The sequence below is a fragment of the Balaenoptera acutorostrata genome, chromosome X (assembly GCF_949987535.1).
Source record: "Balaenoptera acutorostrata chromosome X, mBalAcu1.1, whole genome shotgun sequence".
In the NCBI taxonomy this organism is placed as follows: Eukaryota; Metazoa; Chordata; class Mammalia; order Artiodactyla; family Balaenopteridae; genus Balaenoptera; species Balaenoptera acutorostrata.
This window is the reverse complement of record NC_080085.1, coordinates 94,186,981-94,211,118: the sequence shown is the minus strand read 5'-3', so window position 1 is coordinate 94,211,118 and position 24,138 is coordinate 94,186,981. Positions and strand designations below refer to the sequence as shown.

At 38.7% G+C, this 24,138-nt stretch overlaps 1 protein-coding gene across 3 annotated transcripts in view; it reads left to right on the top strand.

Annotated features, from left to right (window-relative positions):
• Window positions 1-24,138, top strand: part of MORC4 (MORC family CW-type zinc finger 4) — a 51,620-nt gene that overhangs the window by 463 nt on the left and 27,019 nt on the right. For 2 of the 3 annotated variants that reach the window (XM_057537620.1, XM_057537619.1), the window contains exons 2-9: window positions 45-117; window positions 6,149-6,281; window positions 11,829-12,047; window positions 12,799-12,945; window positions 15,219-15,351; window positions 15,686-15,814; window positions 18,527-18,646; window positions 20,055-20,155. In XM_057537620.1, coding sequence (XP_057393603.1) covers window positions 45-117; window positions 6,149-6,281; window positions 11,829-12,047; window positions 12,799-12,945; window positions 15,219-15,351; window positions 15,686-15,814; window positions 18,527-18,646; window positions 20,055-20,155 — 1,055 coding nt within the window. The remainder of the gene's footprint in view (window positions 1-44; window positions 118-6,148; window positions 6,282-11,828; window positions 12,048-12,798; window positions 12,946-15,218; window positions 15,352-15,685; window positions 15,815-18,526; window positions 18,647-20,054; window positions 20,156-24,138) is intronic. The other variant, XM_057537621.1, reaches the window with a different exon arrangement.

Genomic DNA, 24,138 nt, shown 5'->3' with positions numbered 1-24,138 from the left:
CGGGCCGAGGCCTCACGCGGGACGGGACCTTCTCTCGCCCCCAGATGAGCCCCCGCTACCTACAGAGCAACTCCAGCAGCCACACGCGACCCTTCAGTGCCATCGCGGAGCTGCTAGGTGAGTGGCGAGGGCGGGCCTGGCCGCGATCGCCCGAGGCAGCGGTGCCAACGTGGTGCCGCGGACGCGAGAGGAATGTGCGGAGCCGCGCGGGGCGGGCCGGGGCTGGGGTGGGGGCGTCGGGACCGGCCCCGGCTCCGCAGGCGGAGGAGGGGGTCGGCTCTGTCGCCAGGGACGAGGTTCCGCGGATTAAGCTGAAGAAACAAGGTGTGTCCTAAGAGTTAGGACTCCCGTGTGGTTTTTCTCTCTGGCTCGTGATGTTCCGGGCACTTTAGGATAGCTTAGTTAATAATCAAAAGGAGATGCATAAAAATATCGGGCCCTGAGGCAGCTGGGCTCCACGGGGGCCGGCGACAGACGGAGGACGCCAAGCTAGCAAAGGGGCATGAAGAAAGGTCTGGAAGACGGAGTTATTTAACTTTTGGGACCAGAGAGTCTGGGAATGATGGGACATCTCTTAAGAGATGACACGAGTGCATTTGGCTCCCTGCGACTGCAGAGGGCTGGGTCCGCGGTCCACGAGCGCCCTCACACCGCTGGAATGAATACTGAGCACTTAACCTCTCGCTCCACCGATGTTTGCTTTTAAAGCGTTTTCAGTTGATCCCTTGAAGCCAAGTACACCAGCTTTTGCAGCAGTGTGCTAAATACTGTGTGGAAAGCAAAGAAGAAACACATTCCTGGACAAAACGCAGCACATTGCAAATGTTTCAAAAGCTGAAATTAGGGAGAGATGTTTATGGGGCAAGGTAGCACAGAACAAAATCTTGAAAATGGTTTCAAAGCTCCCCAGATGAGCCCCAGTTACAACCTAAGCAATCGCTGTGGCCATGCAGTGTGGATTGCCTTGGGCGAGAAGTCAGTGGGCAGCAGGAGGAGATGGTCAGGAGAGTTATTTGGAAGGGTGATGGGGAGCTTTGATGATTAGTTTGACCATAACACAGAATGCTCACAATATGTATGTTCATTAGAAGGTGAAGGGGGAAAAGTGACATGGGCACGTTTTGAATCCTAGAGAACAGGGACTATATTTTTAAGGTTTTGCACCATGCCTTGAGGGAAACTCCCAGTGGAATGAGATCTAAGTGCATGTAACTTACAAAAAAGAAAAAAAGAGAGGAAAAAGTAACAATTTGCTTAGTGGGAAATGAGAGACAGAAATGTGTTGTTCCCTCACAGTGGCACTGTGCAAAACCATATGCACCTATGCTGTACTGTGTACTGAACTTTATGGGTGATTTAAAAAGTGTTCCATTTGTAATTTTGAATATATATGATTTTTGCCTTAAGTATTAACCTAATTCTAGCCCAAGCTGACCCGTATAAGTGCAAGTATACATGTGTATTATATATCAATATATACGCACACATCCCTGCACACATACATACAAACACACAGGTTTTAAAACCAAATCACAACTATTTGTGGTCATATTAATAATAGGGAAAAGGGAGAACAAAGTGTTAATAGGTAATCCAAAGCTTTCATTTCAGGTTTTCCTTCATAGTTTTCTCCTCCACTTATGCATTAATTTTCTAGTGAACTGTTCATTCGATAAATATTTATTGAGCACTCACTGTGGGCAAGGCCACTGTGGTGGGTACAAAAATGAATACAACATAGGTTCATCTTCTAGTAGGGGAGACAAAACATGTACAGAAGGTTTATTCTTTGTATAACTGCAAGATAGAAAGTGATATATCAGCAAAGATAGACACATTGGGTGCTGTGGGAGTTCAGAGGAAGGAGGGATGACTTCCAGCTTACCAGGAAGAGGAGGTTTAGGAAAGGCTTTGGAGAAGAGGTGACATTTGAGCTGAGATTTGAAGGATTGGGACATGTGGATATGGGTGTGGGGAGGGGAGGGCATTCCAGGCAAAAGGAACAACTGCATGAACAAAGGCATGAAGAATACTGAGTAGTTGAGTTTAATTGGAGCATGGAGTTCATGAATAGTCAAAGCTACAGGTCCTTAGAGAGTTTACATAGAGCTTTCATAAATACATTTTTAACTATACCTTTTGGGGTAGACAGCATCATCATCATTATTATTATTATCATCCTGCAGATAAGAATACAGAGGCTCAGAGAATTTAATTGACTTTTCCAAGATTATGTGTTTAGTAAGTGGCAGACCCAGGACTCAAACACAGATTTTTTTACTCCAAGTACCAAGCAGGGAATGAAGTTAGGAAGGTGGGCTGGGACCAAAATGTGACTGTGAGGCTTGGGTATTTGAGCTTTTAATCTGAAGTTTTCTGAGCAAGGGAATGTCATGATCAGAGCTGTGCTTCAGGAAAGTTAATCTTGCAACATTGTATAAGATGAACTGGAGAAAAGAGAGATGTGGCTTTGAAAGAGGAGGTAGGAGGTTATCAAAATAATCCGGATGAGAGGCAATAAACTCTGTAAACTAAGAAAGTGTCGATGGGAATAGTAATATTCAATAGCAAGGTGTAAGAGAGCCTAAGGATGTATAGGGTAAGAGAGAGGGAGGACAAAAAATGACTTTGAAATTTCAAACTTGTGGTCATTTGAATGCTGACACTGTGTGTGTGTGTGTTTGTGTGTGTGTGAGAGAGAGAGAAAGAAAGAGAGAGAGAGAGAGAAAACAGAGGAAGAAGAATAGCCTTACATCAGAAGATGATGACCTTAATTTTAGACAAGCACAGTTTTAGATACTTGCAGGATGTCTGCAGGGCTGCAGCTTGGCCCTGACAACCTTGCAGGATCCTCATAGGCCATTCCCCTGGAACAGGAGGGCATGGGAGGAAGCGCTGCGTCAAAGCCATCTCCCACTCGCCATCCTGTCTCTCCAAGGATTCTGTCATGGGACACTTTCTCATTGCTTTCCGGGTTATGATGAGCTATGAAGCTTCAGTTACAATGCTCTTTTAGAAGATCAGGGGTCAGATGGTTAGGGGATAAGATAGAGTCCCTGGGGTCTGGTTTCTCATGCTCTTGCCTAAGTGGTGGGTGAGGGACGTTAGAGATAGAGTCCTCCCACTGAGGGTAGCATGGGCCAGGTTACGAGAGATAAGACTACTGGGATCTGGTAGCACATGAGACTGTGTGGGCCAGGTTAGGGAATAAAGACGTCCCAGGATCTGGTAGTGTAGCTCTTGTTACCAAGTCCAAGCTCGCTCTGCTCGCCGCACAACAGGCCAGTGAATCAGGAGACAAGGTGTTGAGACAAGGAATATGACCTTATTCGGAAAGCCGGCAGACCGAGAAGATGGCGGACTAGGGTGTCAAAAGAACCATCTTATCAGAGTTTGGATGTCAGTATCTTTTATAGCACAGAGAAGGGGAAGAGATGAGGAGGTAAAGTAAAAAGGCCATAGGTTTTGCAAATATCTCCTGGAATGGCCAGCCTCAGCAAGGGATGTGTTAATTTCTTCTTTCTTGCAGCCATCCACAGGTGGACTGGGTCAGGATGCTTCCCTGAACAAAGGCACTTTGGTTTAACATTCAGGCAGAGAGGCAGGCTTCCCTGAGGCTGGCCATTGTGTATAGACACTATCCTTTTAGTGAACAAAAGCAGCGGAAAGCAAAGGTTAAAGTACAAGAAACAGATCCAACATGTAGTCAGATTTGGGTGTCCCTGTTACCCTCTCACCTAAGTGGTGGGCCAAGGGAGAGGAATAGGGGTTCTCTCACTGCCCTACCTGTTCACAGGCTAGATGGGCTGGGCCATGGGAGAAGATAGATTCCATAGGATTTGATAGCATATGCTACGTGTTGATAAATTTTTGGAAGGTTAAGCAGCAAGAGGTAAGATTGAAGCCAGCCACCAGATGGGTGCCGTATTATTATAAGTTCATTTATTGAGGCCAATCTGTTATTATTATAATTTCATTTGTTGAGGCCAAGTGAAAGGCCACTTAAAACTGAAAGTAAGTGCAAAGCTGTGCTTGCTGCTGCTGGCCTGTCTGCTGATCTCTCTTTCCCTGCTGCTTCAGCTGACCCTGGCCTCTGGCATGCCACCCCCGTGCTCCACCCGCTTCCAGCCAAGAAGATAAAATGTCTAGCTGCTCCTGGCAGTTACCTTGTAACTCCTGAAATGCCTGTATTAAAACTCTGTGGTATGTTTCTGTGAAAAAGTACCTAGTAAAGTTTGGGTGAAATTTACAGTAAAAAGGGAAAAAATAAAAGTGATTTTTTTGTGAGAGGCCTGCAAGCTGGTTCATTGAATGTACAGTTTTATAAATGCAGAATTGGAATTGATATGTATTATATGTTTGAATTGTGAATGTTCATAAAGTGTTAGAAGAAAATTCCTCTATGTCCAAAGTTTTCAAAATAGAAATGATGTCCTGTTGGTTGACAAGTTAAAGGTATCAGTCCCAATGGCCTTGGCTTTCTTCCAGTAGGAGTGATTGATAGGTTCTAAAACAATTCAGGGCCTGCTTGCCAAGTAGTTTCTTGGAACAATGTAGGCAGCTTCACAATGCTGAATCCTTCTGTCAGTTAAAGAAAAAAACCTGCTGCCTCTTATTACAAAGTAAAACACTGTATTTCTGATAAAGCCACTATCGCATGTCAGACTTAAAATTCCTGCCAAAAGTTGACCCACTCGATTTACCACGTGACACAAGGCTTGGCACCACCTAGTCCTTAAAGATTGACTATATCAGACCTTTTAACCCCCTTCTGGGACTATCGGTGATGCCTTTCTGCTGTTAAGACTTTTTGGGTTACAATCAGTGACAGCTTTATCAGTGACTCTGGCAACACCATTGTGGCCCTTGAAATTAATCTGTCTTGTTTTATTTGATGGACATTCCACACATTTAAGTGGTTGTAACTGATACTGTTAATCGTGTTATAAAAACTGATATTTTGAATATGTGCGATACTTCTCTTGCTTGTAAGGGATGTTCCCAGTAGAGAAATGCCATGATCCGAACGTTGATAGTGGGACGAGTATACATCCAGAACCCTACCTGGATCTCTCAGCCCAGCCACATGGTATCAGTAAATCAGTGTAGGATCCCAGGGAAAGGGAAACAGGTGGAAGGGAAGGTCTTTGTCTTGATTAAACAGCTAGTAAAGACAGGAGTGCTTAAGGAACCTATCCAAGAGATTGCACAAACTGCCCTCCCACTTGGGCCAGTGAGCCCTAATGAGACTTTTGTACCACATGTGTTAGTGACTGACAATTATGTAAACTGGCACCTGTGGCAAAAAGATGTGGCTATTAGACAGTGGCACCCCCTGGGGTTGTAGACATGGCACATATGTTAGAATATGGCTATATTGGATGTCTTTGGAGTCTTAAATAATTAACCCATTGTGAAGACCTAACTCAGAAAGAATCGTGAAACTTTCTGTATATATATTTCCTACTTTAGTTCTATGTTCTCCATTTAATGAGGGTTAAACAGCCTCACCTTCAAGACTATTACAGAGTGCCTAAGCAGAATCACTCCTCTAAGCATGCTTACTACAATCATTGGGATTTAGGCAGGGAGTTAGTGTTTTGGTTTTTAACCTGTAACTCTTTCAGTGCCTCTTAGGCTATAAACAAGGATGGTGATAATATCTGTGTTCTTCAATGGAGGAGGTGATGTAAAAAAAAAGTAAAAAATAAAATCTTCACAATAAACTCTAATGCGTGTGGTATGTATCTATTTGTACCAAAGTTGCAGATTCAGCTCTTCTCCATAATCACCCTTTACTGTATACGTTTGTGAGCAGTAAAGTGGCTAAAAAGACAAGAAGTGATAAGACGAAAATGGAGCAAAATGCTTGATATATGGAGGAGTTATTTTTCCCACAGTCTCTGAAGTTTGAAGAAAGAAAGCAGATTGCACATCAGTCATCATATGAAATCTAGAAATCAGCTTCATAAACCCATCTGCCATCATACCTATTTTTCCCTATACTATTAATGCTCCCTGCTCCCTTCTGGGACATTCACGTGAAGGGAATAAAGGACAGTTTCTATGCCTTAGGGGCACTGAACTAGAGATTTTAATAGAATATTAGAAAAAGAGATCTAATATCACAGATTTCTACCTTTTGCAGATAATGCTGTAGATCCAGATGTATCTGCCAGGACGGTCTTTATAGATGTTGAGGAGGTCAAGAATAAATCTTGTTTGACCTTTACTGATGATGGATGTGGGATGACACCTCATAAACTACACCGAATGCTCAGGTAAAGATGTCTTCATTCTTTTTCTCTTGTCTTGAGTTCATGAACTCTATTTAAGGCTTAATAATTTTCCTTTCCCTTTAGTCATTCAACAAGTATTTATTGAGCAGCTGTTATGTGCCAGGACACAGATTATGAAATAGTCACTCTTCTTGCCCTCACAGAACTCAGAGTCTAGCTGGCAATTCAAACAGTCAAGCAATAATCATAACAAAAAAATGATGGGTATAATGATAGAAAAGTATAGGATGCAATGAGATAACTCATCAGGAGAGCCCAATCTGATCCAGGAGGTCAGGCAAAGCCTCTTAGATGAAGTGATATTTAAGCTGAGATCTAAGGGGTGAGTAGTAGAATTCAATGAGGTAAAGAAACAGGGGGCAAGGGATGAGAGTCCAGGCAAAAAGAACAGCATGGGTAAAAACCTGGAGGTCTTCACTGGTCTGAGACCTTCGCAAACTTATATTAACTTAAATTCACTCTTAGGTCAGGAGTATTGGCGTTGGAACAATTTATGGATTGAACCATGAACATGCCTGGGTATAATCAAGCCCCACGAAAGATAAATAGAGGACATCATACACATAATCTTTGAAAGTTTTGCAGTAGAATTACAAGGTTAGGAAATTCTCTTTTCTAACTGCTGAAGCTGGTGATAACAGATTTCTCTTGCCACTGTTAGTTCATTTAATTACTTTAAAAGGTTTGTAGTTAAGAATGTAAGTTTGTACTTTATCATCTTCACATATCACTCAGTAAAAGATGAGTGTTTCCTCAACTCCTTCCTTCTCTCTTCCTTTTTTTTAGCAGATGAGGTTGATTACTCTCCATGAGGCTTCCTGAACTAGCGTGTGAAGCATGAGTACCAGTGGAGGGGTTCTGTGGAGGAGGGAAAGGGCTCCGAACTATAAAAACGGAAAAAATTCATTTGGTTGTAGTTCTCTTTGAAGGTATTCTAATTCTATAACCCTGTTTGTAGGGAAATCCCTTTGATCCATCAAAGAAAAGAAGTGAAATTTGGACATAACCAATTATAAATTTGGTTATGTTTTACCACTCAGCAATCTGTGTACCTTACGTCTCAGATCCTTATAATTAGAAGAATATCTGAGGAAAGCTTCTAGAAGTGAGATAAGAATGTTGCCAGTATATTGATGAAGGTATGGAGTTGGCCCTATTTTTAAACTTATAGCCTCACTTTTATCTCCTAAAATTAATATTTTATGTAAAGAAAAAGAGGATTTTAGATGGGATGGAACCAAAATATTTATGTGTCTAATTCTGTATGTAGTAGGTTTTTTTCTAAAATCACTTATCCTCTTATTGGTTCCTTCCCCCCACACCTTATCCCGGTGACATGGGTGTCAAATAGTGGGCCCGACAAATCTTACTACCTTCTATTTTGTCTGTGGAACTACATCTGTGAGACTTGGTGCTTACAATTACAAGGCAGGAGGAAGGAGGAGGCTGATTTCGAAATAATTGCAGCAACTTTTGTTCCAGATTCTTTCAACAAATTTTTACTGAGCACTTTTCTGAGAGTCACTGGAGATAAAGTGGTGAACCAGGCAGGCATGATCCTTATTGCCAAGGGGCTGGCAGTTTAATGAGAAAGATATAAAATAATTGACTAGTAATACAACTACATAGGTTATTCCACTAGTGGTAAGTGCTATGAAGGAAGAGTATAGTTTCTATGAGGGTATATAGCGGAGGGATCTAATCTAGTCTGTGGAATCAAAAAAGGCTACCATGCAGCTCGGTGCTTTGTGACCACCTAGAGGGGTGGGAGGGAGACGCAAGAGGGAGAAGATATGGGGATATAGGTATATGTATAGCTGATCCACTTCATTATAAAGCAGAAACTAACACACCACTGTAAAGCAATTATACTCCAATAAAGATGTTTAAAAAAAAAAGGCTATCATGAAGAAATGACATTTGAGTTCAGATATGAAGGATGTTTTGTTCCCAAAAATCAGGCAGGAACTACAGTAGCCATAGGATTTTTTGGCATTATCATGCCAAATACGTTTCCCACTAATTTAAGCTGGGCAGTTGTTCCTCATACTTGAAAATTAATTTCAGAGAATTTTTAAAAATTTTGTTGAAGTATAGTTGATTTATAATGTGTTAATTTCTGCTGTACAGCAGAGTGACTCAGTTATACATATATATATATTCTTTTTCATATTCTTTTCTATGATGGTTTATCACAGGATATTGAATATAGTTCCCTGTGCTATATAGTAGGACCTTGTCCATCCGTTGTATATATAATAGTTTGCATCTGCTAATCCCAAACTCCCAATACTTCCCTACCCCTCTCCCCCTTGGCAGCCACAAGTCTGTTCAATTTTAGAGAATTTTTTAAATGAGTCCTGGATTATGTATAGTTATATGTATTGGATTTTATTTCTGATCATATCTTAAAATAAACTTGAATCTGTTAGAAGGTCCCATTTATTTAAAAGAGATTATTTAGTCCAATTCTAACTTCCAGCCAGGGATTCCACTTACCACAATTTGTTTTAAAATAGTTGAACTTTAGAGGTAACTTTGAAAATTATTATTAAGTATATTAATTTTTCTGTTTGTGGTTTGGAGGCATATTATTTTTGTATTTGGAAAAAATAAGAGGTAACTATGCAAAATTATTAAGCCTACAGAAATTCTCTTTGACCTGTAACATTTGTTATAATCTTATTCACATTTTCTGACTTTTATGCTACTCTTATATTTTCAGGCTAATAAAAAAGTTATGTAACTGAAACAACAGTTTCTCCCATAAATGCAGAATCCCATGAAAATCAAGTTAAAAAGAAAAACCCTATCATTAAATTCCTTTAAGGTCCACAATTAATTCTCTTTCACTTATGGGGATAGTGTGTGAACCAACTAGTCTATATATTCAGCTGCCTTTTTCAGCAAGTTGGAAAACCTCTCTTAAAGGTCAAGGATTAAAAGCAGCCACAGACCCATGGATTGAAGGTATTTGCTACCTCTGATCAGAAGTGCATTTCCTAGTAGGTCTGTTCTTCTAAAACAACAGCCAGAGAATAACAGTGTGCTTAGCATTCTTTCATTATTTTATACGACATATTACATCACCAGTATATTTATAGGGAACAGCAGTACCTGCCCTTGTATGTCCATGAATTTGCTAAGGTTTTTTTTTCATTGATCAGAGTCCCAATTTAAATTTACCCCTCTAGATTCTAGAATCTTGACATTTTAAGGAACTCGGGAGCAAGCTGCTATTTTCCTGGATTCCACTCAAAGAGCCCGCTTGGTGTGTAAACACCGTTGTCTATTACACGAGAGGATAGAATAGGACTTACTTAATGAAGAGAAACCACCTGTCTAACCAAACTATATAAGATACATTCCTACAGTTCTGTTATTTATTGTGAAGGCTTTTATATTAGGTAGTTATTTGATTGGTATCTGGCATCTATTCTGCGATTTTCAGTTAAATAGAATACCTAATATGGGAATGCAAGTGGAATAAAAAAGAACACACGGGAAGAGTTAAGGGTAACATAACAACACCAACATACTGAGCTTGCAGCTCCTCTCATCTCATTATTCTCATCCTTTTCCATTTCTGGTTCTGGGCCTGCCCCACTACTTATCTTCTCAACCTTATATAGTCATTTAGTCTCCCCAAACCATAACACAATGAAAGTTTATAGTTACAAAGGAAAAAAGAGACGCTAGATGGCAGAACAGGCAGGAAAGGTAAGGAAATTAAGGGAGTAATATAGTCTCCCTGTTTTCACCACTTTCCCTTGAGCACCTAATTGAAGCTTTGGTGGCATTAGAGTAGGTTTAAGTCCAAATAACCTTATAGATCCATTTCACATGGTAGGTAACATTACTGTTTATGAAGAGCCCTGAGTTTTAGATATGACATTAGATCTCAAGTAGAGGTAGAGGATAGCACATGACAATTCTCAGAATGACTTCTAGAGTTAGTTTAAAATTAAAGTTTGAATACTACTTTATAAGTTATAATATATTTTACATACAGTGTATCATTTAACCCTCCTAACGACCCTATCGTTTTTAGGTAATTCTTCCACAGGAGGAAGAAGAATGCCTGAATCTTACCAACTTCTTTAAGTTTACTTCCTGGAATGCTAAGACCCATATAGGCTGCAGAAGCTCAATGCTCTTTTGGTATTTTCAAAGGAACTACTCTACTGTCCTAGAAATTACCTTTTTATGTGGTTGGGTTTATTTGTTGGATACACAAAGCTCCTATAAAGTGTCTACTCTAGAGGGACACAATGGTATTATCGTTTAACACTTTGAAATAGAAAATTAAAAAGTGGTCCCCCTTCCTCAGGAAGTGAACACAAACCCCGGCCTCCAGGAAGTAGAAATCAGGCACCTCAACCCAATTAAAAGAATAAGAGCCAAGGCCAAGCTGCTCAGCCATGGCAGGTAGAACATCTATTTTATTGATGTTGGAGAAGCATCTAATCTGTAATATACGAAATCCTTCCTTAGACTGTAAACCATGAGTGCAAGAACCATGTCTCTTACTAACAGTTGTGTCTCCAGTGCTTAGCATGATGCACAGCACATAGTAGGTACTCAGTAAATATTTATTGAATGAATGGTAGTGTACAACATTGTAAACTTAGTCCATCTAGAGAGAACTAATCCTTAAAAAATTAGTTTCATTTGTAATGAGAGAAGATACATGAAGATAATAATCATTTTCTAGATTTCATATCTTTAATTTTTTTTTTGGTTCGGTCATTTTGTTGTGTGTTTGAATGGAAAATATAAGAAAGGGAAAGGATCTGGCTCCCAGATTAAGCTGATCATAAGGGGCTACAGAGATTGTTGAGGTGGCTCGGTGAAAGGCCCTTAATAAAACAAGGGAGACTTTATACTGCAGCTGTTTGCTGATATTCAGAGGCAGAACTACCTATTTTTATCCCTTGGCCACATTCCAATGAACTGTCCCAGCAGATGGAGCAGAGGGTAAGAACTGGAAGTGTTATCCTTCGAGTGAATAGTTGAAATTGTCAAGATATATAACCTCTGACTTTCAGATTTCTAGAGAGTGCTATGACCAGGTTAGGGATGCCTAGCCTAGTACCTCTGACTAGTGCTAGTGCCAGTTATCTGGTACTCTTGTTACCCTCTCTAGGGTGTACTCTGAGATAACCACCCTTTTCATCTCCCCCTAACTTTACTATTAGCAATCACGGCTATTTTATCTCGACAAGAAAGGCAGCTGCCCCATGGCCTCCTCTAGCTCTCTCTGTGAGTGAAAAGAGGCCGCCTTTACAAAGTGTGACTCTAATGTAGCGGAAGCGTTTATGTACACACAGACCACACAGGAAGATCAGTCCCATTACCCCGTAGTTATTTCCTATGTTTTTAACTTAATAATTTTGCCCAGAAATACCAAAAGGAAGAAAAAAGGAAGGACTTTTTATAAGTGTTCTTCATGTGAAAGCCAGACATTCTGCCTACCTATCTTAGGATGCTTTTTACCTTTCTGATTTCTTTTTTCTTGTGTAATTACAGCTTTGGCTTTACAGATAAAGTAATAAAGAAGAGCCAGTGTCCCATCGGGGTCTTTGGTAATGGTTTCAAGTCAGGCTCCATGCGACTAGGAAAGGACGCTCTTGTCTTCACCAAGAATGGGGGTACTCTCACTGTTGGACTCCTATCACAGACCTATCTGGAATGTGTCCAGGCCCAAGCAGTTATTGTACCAATTGTTCCATTCAACCAGCAAAACAATATCCTTTCTGGAAATGGAAAATGTTAGTTAAAAATTAGTCTAATCTGACTATTCTGATAGAAACCTCTTTCTTCAGGTCGAATCCAACTATCAAAAGTTTTCATATTTAAAGAGGCATTCAGGTGTCTTAAATTTAACTGGAATTCCACCCTATTAAGTATTTTTTAAGTAAATGGATCATTGACAGAATCTTAGAATTATATTGCAGTTTTCACTGTTAGGCGATTTGATCTGTATACTATCTCCCCACTCCCACCACTCCTGTGGTAAAGTTCCCTAGGGCCTTCTCTTTTTTTTTCCCCTAAGGGTAGTTACATTTGCGTCACTCTCCTAGAAACATACTATTTATCAGCTTCTCTGACAGCTGAATAGCTCACTTTTCTATACCTGGACAAGCTATTATTTCTGTTAGACACCAGGTGTCTTTACGCAGGCAGTATAGCAATAAAGTTTGAACTCATTGCTTCCAAAGAGTAGAAAAATTCAGCCTTTGAACTATTTCTTAAGTATAGATAGGACTGTCTTAATTTACATTATATCTTTGAAGCTATATTCTGCAGGCGTAACTGATTTTGGTTTTTGTCTCTACAACCTTTCTGCATTTCCCCCCTTTCCTTTCTTCTGTAGCAGTAATGCCCATGCTTTATATGTCTATATTTTGTCTAAACGGGCAACCCAAAAGACAGATCTTCCTGACTGATAGCATCCTCTTAAGATATTAATTTTTCTTTGACTATACTTGGTTTTACAAAAAATGATTATTACTGAGGATTCCTTGCCCAGCCTAGAAGCCATCTTGAACTATTCAATTTTCAACAGTGAAAATGACCTGCTGTCCCAGTTTGATGCCATCCCAGGCAAAAAAGGCACTCGTGTTCTCATTTGGAACATCCGCAGGTATAGTATTCCAAGAGTGATAGATTCTAATAAGCAAAAGCAGTATGATGAAGCATATTTTAATAAATCGCTCTAGAGAAGCAGAGTAGATAAATTTTGATACATGTTTGTATATCATTGCACACCTATCCTTAACTTTCTTAGAACCACAGCTCTGTTTGAGACAGTGCTTCTTATTGGTAAAACGTGGAGCTTGATAAGGTGGAGACCTACATACATATCCTGAAGCTATTACCATCAAGACAGTTCAACATTATTCTAAGATCTTCAGAATCCATTATAAATATCTATTTTATATTCACGGACACTGTTTTGAGATAGGTCAATGATAGTTATTTTACCTATTTGACAGTGAAAATGAAGAAAGAGAAAGAAATTAGGGTAACAAAGCGCAACGCGATCTTTAAATAATAAGGACCTCTGTATTACTGTTTTCAGAGTAGCTGGATTAGAAGTGGAAAAATCTTCGAAGCAGATACATTTGAACTATAATGAAGCTGGCTTCAGGTCATGTATTTAGAGCTAATAAAATAACATAGAAATACTTTGGGATATGTCATTTGTTTAACTTTGTCATGTTAAATGCAACACAGTATCCACTGAAACCTAAAAATCTTTAATATGAAATAGAGGTGTTACTCTTATGTTTAATAGAACAGAGTATCAGATATATTCATTCTTCTTTTTTTTTCCATAGGTCAAGTATTTTGCCTCATTTCTTAGTTGGGTAAAACTTAGATAAAAACCATGCTGGTTTATATAGAAAGTACTTTCAATTAAAAAGAAAAAAAAGTAAGGTAATTTACATCTTCCTGTGTCCTCCTGCGAAAACCTCAAGTAATATAATTTATATTATAAAGGATCATTTTCATGAGCCATTTCCAGTGATTTAAACACAATAAGCAGACTTTTTCTTTGTATATTGTTTCTCAGTTATATGGTACTAGGTGTTATATAAATAAAGGGTTCTATGGTCCAATAACTTTGGAAAAAGCTGGCTTAAACAAAGCTTACCATGTTGCTTTATTGCAGGACTTCTCAGAGGCTTTAATATGCTAATGTTATTTCAAAATACATTGAAAACGTTTAAGAGAGCAATGCAGAATGCAGTGTTTCCCAATTTCAAAAAAAAATGTATCTCCAGACCTCCTTTCCTTGGGTGGTGAATGGCGAGCACCAGAGAGGACAGGGAACCTCCTCAGAGTATATGCGTTAGAGTGGGGTGCGGTAGCAAGAGTCAGGATTATCCTGCAAAATACGGGATATACTATTAGAGTGACATGAGCTTTATGCAGGATACGTATCATAGTGGCTCTGGTTCAGCCCTGAAGAAGGAGCTACATTTTCAACACAGCAGCTCTGAGCTTCTGGAACCTCCAGTGTGAGGGAGGTATCCCTAGAGCTTGAGGTGGCTCTGGGAGCCAGGAATTGTTTCTCAATTTTATTTGATTATACAGGCTTTATTTATCTCTTTATTTCTTATTTAAGAGTATCTTGGGGGACTGCTGTTCCACAGAACAAATTTGGGGGACCATTGGTTCTGATATGTATTTTGTCTCTGTAGCCCATCATTTGTTTTGCATTTTTTCCAGTAACAAAGATGGGTCTTGCCTTTTTTCCCTGGCAGTTCTTAGTGATGTAGCCCAGGGTCTTGGAATGGACCGTATTTAAGTGACCCAAAGGGATTATGAGAAGAAGAAATGGTCCTAAGGAAAACAATATGAGTACTATTATATTTAAATGATAATTCTAGAAGACTAACAAGTATATGCTGTTTCTGTCACAACCTTTCTTTTTCCTTCTAGGAAATAGAATTAGATCTGGGGAAATCTTAGTAGTCCTTATACTATTGCTAAAGTTAGAAAGAGTAGGTTTTGATTCATCTATCTATTCATTTGGGGGAAATGATGTTGAATGACCTACCCAACGATACCCAGAAAGTTGGGATCTGTTTTAAGATCCTGCCTCGAGGATAGCTGGCATCCATTTGATTTATCAGATCACAGACATTCCCACCTTCCTTGTTTTTCTTTCCTTCTGTGCTTGGTATCACACCTCTATGAAACTTAGTAGATTTGTTTAGGCTGGAAAGGCCCTTAAATATTGTGTGATCTTCAAAGCAAGTAATGTGTAGTTCCTTTGAATTGGTAGTCAGGGAAAGAAATAGGTATCTGAGTTTTGGCTCATGTTGTTTCTTTTCTCTTGGGTTCCTAGTGCATTTTTGTCCTTTGGAGCCAGTTTTTGTTAGATTGGTACTTGTCTCTTTTACCCAGAAATAAAGATGGAAAGTCTGAGTTGGACTTTGATACAGATCAGTATGATATCCTGGTATCAGACTTTGGCACAGAAGAAAAAGAGACTGGTGGCATTACCTCTGAGCTGCCAGAAACAGAGTATTCTTTACGGGTGAGTAAGAGTGGTTTTTCTTCAACGATGAGAGGTAAGATATCCTGTAACATGAAAATATTATAAAACAAGATCTCACTTTAGTTATATAAAGTTGACAACCTTTTGACCCTATGCTAAGATTCCTTTTCACTGTCTCCACTGAAACAGTGTAGCTAATATAGTCAGCAGCACTTAGTGTGGTAGTTGATTTAGAATAACAAGGTATAGAAACTGAGTCAAATATTTGCCCAGATTAGATCTCAGTTGCTAGCAGAGTCAGTAGATGGTAGCAACAGGGATGTCAGTAGAATTGGCAATATTGTGTAATAACTTTCCCTTCACTGTTCCATAGGCATTTTGTGGCATTCTATATATGAAGCCACGAATGAAAATTTTTCTGCGTCAAAAGAAGGTGACTACCCAGATGATTGCCAAGAGCCTGGCCAATGTAGGATATGATATATATAAACCTACCTTCACAGTATCCTTACAACTACATGAAGCTGACCTCTTTGTTTCAGGATTAGATTTCCAAGTTGGCACAGAAAAACAGAAACCTTTCCTTTTCCAATTCAAAAATGCGTGTTATAGTACAAACCCTATTTTAGGTATCTAAGGAAGTATTTCTTGAATGCCAATCTGTGTGCCAATTTAATCAGAAATCAACTGGAAATTATTAAAATAATACAGCATCCTGAGACTTTAGAGATTCTGGTTCAGTAGATTCTGAAATCTCTTTTTTTAATAAGAAATATTTATTTATTTAAATGAATAGCCAGGTTTGAGAATCTCTGCTATAAGGAATGATTCACACTGTTTGGTTTGTACTGGAATTTTGTTATATATATACTACATTGATTGAAATAAGCAAAATGTTGACTAGAACTTGTTCATCTTGTGGACATACTATGATTTTTGCTGTAACAAGTCCAGACTTATGTTGATAAAAGTTAGGAGATTGGAAATTAAAAGTTGATTTTCTAGGGTGAGATAAATCTTCAACAGATTTGACATGGATTTCTTGGTACTTCTCATATTGACAGCCACTCAGAGAAGTAATTACTCATTTTCACTTCTACCCTCCACCCTGCCCCATTGCCCTGGGAATGGATTTCAGACACTTGAGGAAATCTTAAGATGAGCTTTGGAAATTAGGTCCATCTTTGTTGATGGATTTTGGGGTCAAAAAAGTCTTTGAAAGGGTGAGAGTTCATAAGCAGTTATGAAGAATTGCTCTTGTAATTTATTTTCTAGTAATAAGCTCAGCTCTTGGCCCAAGAAACATGTTCACACTCTATTTGCTTTATCAAAGTCATTATCTAGCTTACTTTGTCTTTATTCCCCTGACCAAAAATTAGAAAATGCCGTTCCCTTTTTAAATAGCCATATGGTTGTTACTCATAAGCAGATTGATTTTCTCCTTTTGAAGAACACAACCCTTGTCTACTGTGAAAGTTTTTTTTAAAGCCCTAAACAAACCCAACTTAACAAAGCCAGAGCTAACATTGTTAGCATCTGTAGGTAAATTAGTTATAATATCACTGTATGTAGCTAGGATCTTAGTGCCATAGGTTTAACAGAGCCAGTCTAAAGAAGTGCCTTTCAACTACTGTTTCAGGATATACCACATTTCTACCTCCAGCTTCTTTCTTCTGTGGGTTTCTATCAGGGTACCTCCTATGGATGCATTCTGTACGTACCTGAGCTCTTCTCAACCTCCCTTCCCATTAAACTGGTTACCTTTCCCTATTAGAATTTGGGCTAAACGAATTCACTATAGGCATGAGTAAAATGAAACTTCTAATAAAATTTCCCCTAAAGTCACTGAGGGAAAAGATTACAGATGCTGACTTATTTATTCCTCAGTTCAGTTATCAAAGGCTTCTTCTCTCCTCTTGTCCTTTCTCCTTATCCTAATTTGGGGAATCTCCTACCCCAGTGTACTTCCACCCCATAATTTAGAATTTAAAAGTACACAACAGAAAGAATTTGACTATCTTTATCTTTAAAATGTTAATTTTATGGTGTAGAATTTTGGTTTTTTGTTTGGGGCAGTTTTGCCCTGTTTTGTTTTTTCATTGGAATAGGGTCTTATTTGAGATTTGATTTGAGCTTCTGGAGCCCAGAACATTATACGTTCTGAGCCAAGCATTACTGTTATGTACCCACTCGTATCATGTCTTCATATCATACCTGACCCACTTGTCACACAGATTTGATGCAAGTAGCTTGTTACTTAGAGGGGGTAATGGAGATCAGTTTTTGAAAAAGTAACATAAATAAGTTTTCATTTAACTCATTTGGGCATGAAGATTTCTTAGTATTTGTTTTAATGAAAATCTCAGTTTCTCTATCTCCTTTATCTTTCTCACTCTATTACCTTGGTTTTTAAATCAAATAGGAGTTGCTAAAAACTCATAAATTATTCATGTTTTATGTATAATACTTAGTTCTCTTTATTTCATTTATCCAAGCTTGTTAACTTCTTCCCATGAAATATATTACAACAGGACTATTTATTGTCCTTTACCTTTAAAAGTGGTTTTGTTCTTCATGGTTTTGCTTTCATTGTGTTTTGTATGATTAGCCGGACTTACCTTATTGCATGTAATTGTGTGAATTTGTGTTGTACCATGTATCTTACCTAACAGCAAATTAAGCAATTAGCAATAAGAAACGTTTTGTGATTTATGAATTTTTAGATCACTGATGGTATTTTGATATATTTTCTTATAGTCTTTTCTATGTATACATTTATAGTATATATTTTTAGATGATACTTGTTGTTCTGAACATTTCCTAATGTTCCCAAATACTTTTCAAAGACATAATTTTAAGAGCTGCATAACAGACCATGTGGATACACCAACATTTATTTAGTCATTCCCTTGTTGTCAGACATCTAAATTATTTATGTTTTTTTAGCCATTATAAATCACTGATAAATTTCTGTAACTCATAAACCTTTATGGTCTTCTCTGACTGTTTCTGTGGGATAAATTCCTGAAAGAGAATTACTTGTTCAAAGGTTAAGAATATTTTTAAAGCTATTGCTACCGATTTTTAAAATGCCTTCTAGAAAGGTTATACCGGTTTACATACAATGGTGTTTGATGTTTTTTGCTGTAATATAGTGCAAAATTTTGTGTGCTAAAGCTCCTGGTGTTTGTCTCCTTAATGATTTTCTTCTCAGAATAAGCAGGTGAAAATAACTTTTGGGTTCTCTTGCAAGAATAATAACCAGTTTGGAGTACTGATGTATCATAACAACCGCCTCATAAAGTCTTTTGAGAAGGTGGGATGCCAGGTGAAGGTGAGTAGTTAATGTTTCTTTGTCATAGAAGGCTGAAAAGAGTAGGAAGAGGATTTAAATTTTGCAAAAGGGATAGACTAATGAATGGCTTTTTACTCATCTTGAGATAGTTGTTAAATCTGATCCTGGAATTCTATGCTACCACTGAGCTGTCTTGTGTTCAAAAGCTCTTTCTACTTCTCATTCTTCATAGATGTCAATCAACCCAGGAGTTTTACTGAATGCATTTTCTAGGTAGCTGTTAATAAGAGGTAGAATTAGAGCACCAGCAACTCTGCCATGCGTATAAGTTTATTAATGTTTGAGGTAGCTCTTTCCATTTTCTTGGGGAGACAGTAAGGCATCGTGGAAGATGTATAAAATGTAGTGGTTGATGACCAGGTTTTGAGGCCTGGCTTTTCCACCTAAAAGCCATGTAATCTTGGCTACATTGTTGAATTTCTCTGAGGCTCAATTTCCTTACCTGTAAAATGGAAACAACGATAGTAATTTTACTTGCTCTGCCTATCTTACAATTTGCAGGGTTGAGAGATTTAAATGGGATAAATTATGCAAAAGTACTCTATAACTGAACTATACAAATATTACCATCATCTTAAAATTTTGATGACAACTTAAAGTAGTAATATCCGCAAGTATCCCATTCATTCCTGTTTTACAGATAAGATTGCTAAAGCACAAAGAATGATAAACTGCTTTATATTACACAGTAGGACAAAGTTACATATGACCCAGGAGAGCTAGTTTTCAGCCTATATTGCTTTTCATTGTTATATCATCTTTATACAACTTGTTTGTTTGCCAGTCTAATTACACTCTGACTCAGTTCCTTCCATTAAAGTATACAAAAATGATTATAAATCCAAAAATCTCTTGTATCAACTTGTAATTAATAGTACTGCAAGTCTGACTCTCTTTAGCAGTTGTTTGGTGGCATACATATATAAAAATGGTTTATTTTAATGGAGTGTGATTTATATAGCATCCTTAAATTTTTTTCAGATGGAGTTTGGTTTTAGTTCCCTAGAACAGAAGTATATAACCTTGATTTTTTTTTAGCATTGTCATTCTTTGTTCAAGTGAAATCTTATGGCAGTCCCATAATATAAAACAGATGAAAGTGGAGGTAGTGTGGGTGAAGTAGAGATGGCTATTAATCCCTGGAAAATCCTAGGAAATCTATGGATCACAGTTTGAAAATCTCTGCCCTGTAATTTGCCAGAGGTTCCAGTTCATTGTAATACTTGCAGTCTATTGGAGTACATTCTCAGTGTTTCTCTAGATATTACTGGCCTCTCCTTGCCCGTGAACGTTATGTAACCTTTCTATTATTGTTTAGAATCAAAAGGAAGTGCCTCCAGGCAGTCAACAGTAATGTAAGTGTTGAAATTAATATTTTTCTTGTAAGCCAACTCATGGAGAAGGTGTGGGAGTAATTGGAGTCATTGAGTGCAATTTCTTAAAACCTGCCTACAACAAACAAGACTTTGAGTACACCAAGGAGTACCGGTGAGTCACTCCCAACCTGAGGTGTTTCTGATGGTTTGTTCAGATACGATTCTGTTCTCTGAAACCTCTAAAATCATCTCTAAAAACCAGCCAGATAAGTTAACTGAGAATCCTTTCAAATCTATTTTCCAAGATAAGAGATAAAAGGATTTGATTTTTAAATTAAAAGCTTACTGATACATGATGTATGGAGCCCAACTGAAATAAACCTTAACTTTAAAAATTAGGGAAAGAGCATAGGGGTTGTTTAGTAAAATACTTTGGTGAAACAAAGAGCCTTGGAATTGATCTTAATGAAAGGAGATGAGTGGATCTGAAGTTATTGAATATGTTGTGGGGAAAGCAGCAGTTTGAAGTTTGTTCCAAAAGATTTCCTTGAAGCCAATGAACAGATTGAGAGGAAAGTATTGGAGCAGCAGGAAAAACGTGTGTTTTCCCGGAAGCATCTAGATTTAATAGGTAAGACCAATAAAGAATCAGAAAGGAACTTGACATTGAGGCTGAACCAGCAAGGATATTTTTAGGAGACAAAGAAGGGAGTTGCTAAAGCCAGGATATAATAGTTTGTTTTAAAACTTGTGGGGAGGGATGGCTCATACATTCCTTCGTTCATCGAGTATTGTGAGATATCTCCTCTGTGCCAGGTATTAGGGACATAAGAACAAAAGTTAAGAATCCTTGATGCCAGGCTTCCCTGGTGGCGCAGTGGTTGAAAGTCTGCCTGCCAGGGCAGGGGACACGGGTTCGAGCCCTGGTCTGGGAGGATCCCACATGCCGCGGAGCAACTAGGCCCGTGAGCCACAACTACTGAGCCTGCGCGTCTGGAGCCTGTGCTCCGCAACAAGAGAGGCCGCAATAGTGAGAGGCCCGCACACCGTGATGAAGAGTGGCCCCCGCTTGCCGCAACTAGAGAAAGCCCTCGCACAGAAACGAAGACCCAACACAGCCATAAATAAATAAATAAATAAATAAATAAATAAATAAATAAATAAATAAAAAAGAGTCCTTGATGCCTATGAACAAATGGGATGAGATATATGTAAATAAGAAACTTAAATGCCTATAGAATAATTGCTTTAATGGGGGATGTATGCCAAATGGGAAGAAGCTTTAAATATGCCTAAAGGAATTCACAGAGCAGAATATGTTTGAGCTTAAACTTCAAGGAAAAATTGGAGTTTGCTAGGTGGATGAAGAGGGGGAGGACATTCTAAGCACAGGGAAGTATTTGAAAGGGCAAAGGGTGTTCTGGGAGGATGGAGAAAGAAGGCATGAGGACATTTGGTGTCATTTTTCTAGAAATCTCAGTAGCAAATCTTTTCTTAGAGTAGGGGAAAAGTATTTCCCCAAATCTCTTTTGTTTTGTGTCCAAAACTGTAATAAAATTAGTTAAATGTTGTACCTTAATTTATATGAAACCATAAGACTTTTAGGTTTAGTATTTGACAGGGAACTATTTGGATGACAACCCCAGATTAATTTCAAGGTAATTGGTTCTTGGTCACTTGGACTACTCAATGATTATAATAACTGCCTGCCCTTAGTTTAAGTAAAATGGTCTTTTAAATATGAGTCTGGCACATAATGGAGATCTTTGACTAGGACTTGACTCACAAGAGTGAAAGTTTAGAAATGACATCAGTTTGACAAAAGTCTCAGAGCCAAGTCATTCTATTTGTCTTGAGTGAAAGGAATAGAGAATTTCTGGTGATTAACCGAATAGTTAAGATGTGTGAAATCCAAATGTTAGATATTAAAAATTATGTAACATCCTCTTAAGCCATCTCTGCCGCCCCCCAATCCAGCTTTTAAATTTTAGAGGTATTAGATGCTTGGTTTGTGATGTTTCGTTTCAGTATGATGGGTTTGAGGTGATGGCAGGGGAAACCAAATGGAGGTATTCTATAGAGAGTAGGTTTATTCAGCTAAACATATGGGACTTCCAGCTTAAGTAGCTTAATATCTGCCACACATTTTATTAAAAACAGAAAACTAGTATACTATCCTGCATGCAGAGTCTTCTGAGGGTAATAAATTTGCATAACTCATCCCAATTCTGGCATCATTTCCCTTTTTACTCAATTTATTTTATGTTAAATGAAAAAAGTCTTTAGTTAAAATATAAGGGAATTTGAGAGGGTGATTAGAGAAGGTTGTCTGCTATCACAAACCCATCCTAAGAGTATTTATTATACATTTCAAAACCGCTATAAGAGATACCAGCCATCATACTGCTGGAATGTCTACAAATAAATCATTTGTAATATCACTTTTAATAGTTGTAGATATCACATTTCAGCTACAACTATCAGGGCTCAAACTTATAACATTTTTAGAGTGAATTTCAGCTAAAGAAATGCAGTCAACGCATACTAAGTGAACACACCTCACTGGTACGTGGCACAGTGGCTAGATTTTGTGGAGTTTTCCAGAGAAATTCGAGACATGCTTGCTGTCTTTGAGGAGCTCACAGTGTAATTGTCATGACGGATCGTCACAGACACGAAACAGTTTAGAGAGCAATAAACTTGCTGTTTGATCAATCAAAACTAAGTGGTATGGTATAGGAAACATTCCCTGATAGAACAGATAGGGAAGGTTTTAGGTAGAAGGTATGACTTGAGATTTGCCTAAAGGATACAGGTTTAGAAAAGGGAGGGAAAGGAATTCCAGGATGGAATTATAGCGTGAGCTAAGTGACAGCAACTCAGAGTGGGAAGAATATGGGGAGTGGGGATAAGGGGATGTAAGTAGAGTGAAGGGGAGTGAAGTCAGATGGATGGAGTATGGCCCTGTCCTAGGGCAGGGGTTGGCAAATTTTTCTGTGAAGGGGCAGGAAATAAATATTTTAAGCTTTGTGGGCTGTATGGTCTCTGTCACTACTACTCAGTTCTGCTGTAGTAGGAAAGCAGCCGTAGACAATAAGTAAAGGAATGAACGGTGTCTGTGTCCAATACAATTTTGTTCACGAAAACACGCGGTGGCCCGGATTTGCCCCACAGGCTGTAATTTGCTGACCCCTGTCCTGGAGCCACAGGTCCCAAACTGTGTGCCAAGGTGCCCATAATGAACTCACAGAGGAGCCACAGGATGTTTACAATTTTCGAGGGGATACAGTGATATTGACTCTTGCCTATATGCAAGAGAAATTGTTTTTTGTTGCTCTCGTAACAAATTACCACAAACTTAGTGCCTTAAGACAACACTGGTATATTGTCTTAGAGTTCTGTAGGTTAGAAGTCCATCATAGATCTCACTGGGCTAAGATCAAGGTGTTGGCAAGGCTGCATTTATTTCTGGAGGCTCTAAGGGAGAATCCGTTTCCTTGGCTTTTCCAACTTTTAGAGGCTGCCAGTATTCCTTGGCCCATGGCCCCCTTCCTCCATCCATATTCAAAGCCATCAGTGGTGGGTTGGGTCATCACATCATAACACTCTGATGACCTTGCGTCTGTCATCACTCTCCTTCTCTGATTCTGACTCTTCTGCCTCACTCTTCCACTTTTAAGGACCCTTAATGATTATGTTGGTAATTCAAGGTAATCTCCCTATCTTAAGGTCAGCTGATGAGTAGCCTTAATTCCATTTGCAACCTGATTTCCCCCTTGACATGTAATCTAATATATTCACAGGTTTCAGGGATTAGGACATAGACATCTTTGGAGGACCATTATTCTGCTACTACAGTCTGCCCTCTGGCCCCTTAAGATCCACTTACATCACACATGCCAAATACATTTACCCCATCCCAACATCCCCAAAAGTCTCAACTCTTACAGCAGCTCAGTCTAAACTCTTAACGTCATCAGCTCAAAATTCCCAAATCTCCTCATCGAAATCAGGTATGGATGATACTCTGAGTCTGATGCATCTTGGAGTAAAATTCCTCTCCATCTGCAGATGTGTGTCTTTTTTTTTTTTTGTATTTACTCCCAAAATATAATGGTGGGACAGGCATAGGATACCAGTTATAGATGTTCCAGT